Genomic DNA, 6,000 nt, shown 5'->3' on the forward strand with positions numbered 1-6,000 from the left:
TCAATCTCTACCAGTCTTGATCCTGACATTTATAAACCGGTAGCATTTCAGTGGGAACCTATTTCATAAGGTTCTCGCCCTACTCTTCAGATTATATATACAGGCTAACCCTGTTAAAGAAATATATAATTGAAAGTAATTTGAATGCAAGACATTTTCATACACAATTATTCTAGGTCAGTGAATTGCTATAAATGGACTGATAAAAAAATTTTAGTCCTATTTCTAAAAGAAAAGTTAAAGTTATGTAACTGAAAGCAATATTTTTAACTCAACAGGGAGTCACAGAATCTCAGAATTGGAAAGAGCCTTCAAAGCCGTGGTTTAACCTTTATATCACACATGGCTTATTCCATCAACATGAGACGGGCCTCTGCCTCAAAAATTGGTTGCCTCCTAATTTGATAGACTCCTGAATCATTCAGCCTGGAACAGATGGGCCCTTAAAATATCCAATCTCGCCTCAGGCCTGAGAGTATAAAATCACCTGCCTTTCCGGAGAGAACGGGGCGCGGTAAACCCCGGGTAAACAGAAAGCGTATAAAACAACAATGCTTTTACTTTCTTGAGCTGTACCTTAATGTGGATTTGTATTAAGCCTCAAACTACTGATAACAGCAGTACAAGCACTGAAGTTACACACTTAGCGACTGTTAACAAATATAATAAAGCAAAAGCCCATCCCAGGGACTAAGAACCTAACCTGAGCTCTCGCCAAGAGGCAGAGGGACAATGAGGAGGGGCTGGAGCCCAGCACGGACGCACGCTCTCCCAGACCCGGCTCCCTGTGCGTCGACGACGATGGCCCCGGCGCCAGGCGGTGAGACCACGAAGGAACCCTCGATGTTCAGCGTGGCCCAGCACTGCCCAGGCCTCCACAGGCGTCGGCCGGCCCAGGCGGCTCCACACCCACGCGAGCGACTGCCAGTCCCAGGGAAAACACTGAGCTCTTGCACCTGACTCACTGTCGCTCCCCAGGGCCGAGAGGCTGGGCTGCAGGGCTCCCAGCTACCACGGGGGCGGGCACATCTGATGCCCTGAGCACCTGAGCCCAGGGCAGGAAAAGGAGGCTCATCCGCCTGCTGGCTGGGCAGGGGTGTCCTCCCCTGGACTGCGAGCCACACCGCAGCCTCCTGGGTCTCCAGCTCGCAGACAGCCGACAGTGGGAGCGCTCAGCCTCCAAGAGAATGGGCCTATAAACGTCCACCTACTAACATGTCCAACCTGCCGTCTCTCTGAAGAACCCTGACTAGTATCAGACTGTTAATGTATTACCACTGGAACACCAGCTCAGTAAAGCTGGTCACCTCGATCGCCCATACATCAGATTTTCTTGTCGATAAACAACAGGTATTTGTTGCTCAGCAATTTAAAGGTACAAAAGCGGAGACACTGTAGTGACACCCAGGGCCTTCCCCCAGACACCCAGACCACCCCTTTCTGGTCTGTTCTTCCAGACAGGCTGTGCACGAGAAAGCATACATGCAAATACATTTAGAACAGCTTTAAGCGTCTCTTCTGCACCACCAACAGCAACATCAAGGCCACTGATTACTTCAATGTACCTGTGGCACCATCACAGAATGGTGTGATGTCACTGATGTCAGAGAAGCCACGTCAGTGCTGAGGGTAGCACTGGAGAAGCGCATGTGACTTCTAGCGCAGCTCTAGCGAAAGTCACTGAGGGGGAGTTGTTGCAAATGCAGCTAGAGAGCAGAAGGCCAGGTAACGAAAGGACTTACACGCCTTTTTAGGAGCCAGATCCTGGCCCTGTGGTGTGGAGGGTCCCCTGTCAATTACTCTGAAGATTATTTCGGGGGAGGGAAAATGGTTCAAATAAAGAACCTGGATCCCTGAAGAAAGAGGGGATTTCAGATACCGTGAGGGAGCGATGCTCAGCATACTGAAGCTTCCTCTCTTGCCTGCCTTCCGTCTCCCCAGGCTCAGATCCCCACAGCAGGCGTCTAGACCACTGTAGAGACCAAGCGAAGCAGTGAGCCGAGGCAGCGGGCCAAGAGCTCACAAGCAGGAGAGACCGGGGTCTGCACCCAAGGCAGAGACGAGACGCAGCTTCCAGGGTGCGACGCCGAGAACTCCCTGAGGCACTGAGGCCGCTCGACGGCACAGGCTGGTCCCCGCGCAGGCCCTGGCGTGCACGGCCCCAGTCCGTCCTCCGAAACGCCCTGTAGGGGCAGTTCTGAGGATATTCCCACTTTACAAGAGGAGACTCCATGAGGCCAAACCCCCTGCGGACTCACTCACAGAGTTAAACAGCAGTGGAGCCGGGGTTCAAACCGGGTATTTGTGTCAGATCACCCCCCAGGGACAGGACCAGGGCAGAGGGAGCAGGCTTCAAGCCGGCAGCATGAACGCCCCTAAGACGATGCCGGCAGGCACCCTCCCTACGGGACCAGCTCACCCTAACTGAAGGCCCACTGAAGCCGCCTGGCCTTCTGCTAAGCCACCTACCGTTAAGGTAACTGACACCACCCTCCTAACCAGGCCCAGACAAATGGCCTTGTTAAATCTCAAATGGAAAACACTACTTTTCAAAATGATTGAGTATCACCTGGTTTAACTTGGATTTGATGAGAGCCACTGATAAATGTGGAGGCAAATTCAGATGATAATCCATGTAACAAGTACCTGTTACCAAAGAAGACTTCCCTTCCCTGAAGGCAGTGACATGAACAAACAGCTGAGTTACGTAATGAGCCCCAGGATCCCTGAAGGTAGAACTCCAAGTCCAACAAAGGGAAAGGCAAGTCTCCCCACTCGCTGTGAACACACCTCGCAACCAACAGGGGTCAAAAGTATCACTACTCTATAATGGACCAGGCGAGAAAATAACAAGAATAAGGAACAGCCATATACCAGAGACATTTTGCGGGGATGGAGTGGGGAATGGTATCAAACACGGGGGTGGGGGGTGGGGAGGGAAGCGCACGGGACTGTGGTGATGGCACACGGGTGACTTGCTGATGGGAAACCCACGGGGATTACAATTGAGATGGGAAAAAAAATGTACAAAATGATGTAAAAATAAACTGTTACAAAATTTAAAATAAATAATAAACTGTTATAAATAATTTTTTTTTAAATAAATAAGCTAAAAAAAAAAAGTATCACTACTCTTCGGGCCTCCCAGTGGCGCAGGGGGCTCGAGCTCAGCACTGTGAAGCAACGGCAGCCACTGCAGCTCCAGTTAGAGTCGCGCCCAGAGAGCCGGCCCACATGGCTCAGTGTCGGGGCTTTGTCAGTCGACAGAAGTTGCATAGCTGTGTCAGCTCAGCAGTGTCTCCCCACTGCGCCCCTCAGCAGTGAATTTCAGGCCAGAGATGCAGGGGGTGAGAGGCTTCACCAGAGACAGAGCGGGGAGCAGAACAGGCAGATGGACGAAGTCCACTGCTGAGGGGAGCAGCGGGCGGGTCAGGAGAGGTCTGCCGCGCCCTGTGAGTCACTCCCTGGGTGGGGATCAAACTGGTGCTGCAGTGGCTGCAGACAGCTTCACAGTGCTGCGCTTTAACCCGCTGCACTACCAGGAAAGGCCCTCAGCAGTGTATTTCAATCCGTCGGCCTGTTCTGCTCCCCAGTGTCTCTACTGAATCTCACCATCCCAGCAACTCTGGCCTATGCCCAGTTCTTGTACGCATAAAAAAATAAAATAAATCTTTTTTTTTTTTTAAGAGTATCACTACTCTTGGTGTATAACGAGCTACATTTCTCCACATTCACCTTAGGCAAAAGCACGAGGCAGCAGATGTTGGACATTTACTACAAAGCATGCACCTGTTCAGGGCCTGCTGAGGGGAAGGGGCCCCTGAACAGTCCAGAAGCAGGAGTATTATGTGCTGACTTGTTTGTAACGATTATCAATGGTCGCCACGGTGGCAGGAGAGCTGGCAATTTCCACAACTTTAGCTGCGAGTTATACCAGCGAACTGCCACAGATAGAAACATACCTAGAGGACAGAAAAACAATCTCAAAACCTGCTTGAAAAGCCAGAAAGCGTCAGCTCTCACCCTGTCTTTGTAACGCCCCAGAAGGGTGCGCGCCAGTCTCCCCGAGGGCGAGTGCCCGGGTATTCTGACGAGGCTGGTGGTACTGCCAGAGTCAACCGCAGCCTTTCAGAGCAGAGCGGGGACCCAGGCCACCCAGTAAACAAGCAGCCCTGTGAAGCGACGAAGCACTTCAGGTGTGGCTCACCAATGTGACGTGCAAGAAGTATCTCTAATAAAAGGTATGAAAAAAGTATCTCATTGACACTTGTCAGTTATATGCTGAAATAACATTGTAGATACTGAATTGAAAGAGTATTAAAGTTTTAGCCTTTTTTATGTGGCTAGGAAATTTTTTTAGCTGCAGATTTATTTGTTCGCTGGCTCGTTCATTTGCTCGCTTGCGTCTGCCCCCAGCACCCACCGCCCGGTCTCCAGTTCACCCTCCTCCGAGTCCCTTGTGCTCTTCCTGCCCTCACCCTGGCCCCTTCCCCTTTCCGGCCCCTGCAGAGCAGCTCTGATTTGTAGTTGTCTTTTTATTGTTGTTTGGTTTTGTTACTGTTATTTTCCCCATGGTTCCTCTCTTGGTTCCCCTATATTCCTTCTGCAAGTGAAACCATCTGATATTTTTCTTTATCCTTCTGACGTATTTCACAGGAAATTTTGTATCGCGTAGGCCCTGCATCATTGCTCACTGAATTGCACAATGCACATCATTTCTTTCTCCAAACTTCCTGATTCTTTTGAATAGTTCTGTATCGTCAGCATAGATTTAAGTCATCTCAACGATTTCATTCTCAAATAATCCTGTCAGTTCTATTTTCACACTCACCTTGAACCATCTTAGCCAAAACTGTCCCTGAGGAAGTGCTCAATAACCACCCTGGTGCATCTCACTAGGGCAGACTCGCACTCAACACGTGAGTCCTGTGATGTGTTCACTGTCCCTAGGTTTCGGCTCTGATCACTACTTGCTGTCCTTTCAGCTCAAGGCATGAACTTTATCCTATAGCAGAGTGCTAATTATTTGCAATTCCCTGGGCCTAATATCTACAAAACAATGGATTGCCTTCAATCAAAATGAATTACATTGATAGCAATTAAAGTCATAGTTTTTCTCAACTGCCCAGGCTTTAAAAACGAGTGTCACATTGGTGATTCTGATAAAAACAAAGGAAACCCAAGCTGTAAATTTACTCACTTTTTAGTATAGATACAAAGTTAATGACACTAAGGTTGTGACCCAGAACAGAAAAGGGAGCAAGGATTGAAGATTAACACCTACAACATCGATGATGTTGGAACAGTAATTACACAGCACTAAGAAGAATACAGTGGGGAAAGAAAAAGTAAAACCATTGTAGCTATTGAAAGCACTCTTTAAAGACTTACTTTTTCATTAGGATCATATCCTGCTGACCCGAGACTTCGGGATACCACTAAGTGCAGTCTTGAGTAGTCTGGAACATGCTGCAAACAACAAAAAGGAAAATAAATTACTGAACCGTGAAAAGGCTTTAAAAATATCTTTTCAGGGCCTCCCTGGTGGCCTACAGGCTAAGTCTTAGCACTATCACCTTGATGGCCTGAGGAGCTGATCCACAGGGCGCAGCAGACCTCTCCTGTCTCCCCGTCTCTCATGGACCCACCAGTCCTCCTCCCCACTTTACCTTTGGCCTGCACCCCAGTTCTATGCAAAAGTAAATTAATAAAATTTACAACACATATTTTAGGGTAATTCTTCCAGCACGCACCTGGCCACACACCGCACAGGACTGGATACAGCCTGAGAGCCCTGGTTTTCAGAGAGGTTCCAATTTAGAGAAAAAAAATATCCAGAGAAAAAAATTTTATTTGCAGATGTCCTTATTGTATTTTTTCTGATACAAAAGTAACTCAGCAGATAAAAGTTAAAAGGTGGGCCCTCCCTGGTGGTGCAGCGGGTTAAAGCACAGCACTAAGAAGCTTAAGCCACTTCAGCATGAGTTCGATTCCCGCCTG

The 6,000-nt window shown here is 48.7% G+C and overlaps 1 protein-coding gene across 1 annotated transcript in view; it reads right to left on the reverse strand.

Moving 5' to 3' along the window:
* Window positions 1–6,000, reverse strand: part of PCCA (propionyl CoA carboxylase, alpha polypeptide) — a 270,962-nt gene that overhangs the window by 260,201 nt on the left and 4,761 nt on the right. The window contains exon 3 of the mRNA XM_012723156.1: window positions 5,392–5,469. Coding sequence (XP_012578610.1) covers window positions 5,392–5,469 — 78 coding nt within the window. The remainder of the gene's footprint in view (window positions 1–5,391; window positions 5,470–6,000) is intronic.

The sequence above is a fragment of the Condylura cristata genome, unplaced genomic scaffold (genome assembly GCF_000260355.1).
Source record: "Condylura cristata isolate star-nosed mole 26May11 unplaced genomic scaffold, ConCri1.0 scaffold00010, whole genome shotgun sequence".
NCBI lineage: Eukaryota > Metazoa > Chordata > Mammalia > Eulipotyphla > Talpidae > Condylura > Condylura cristata.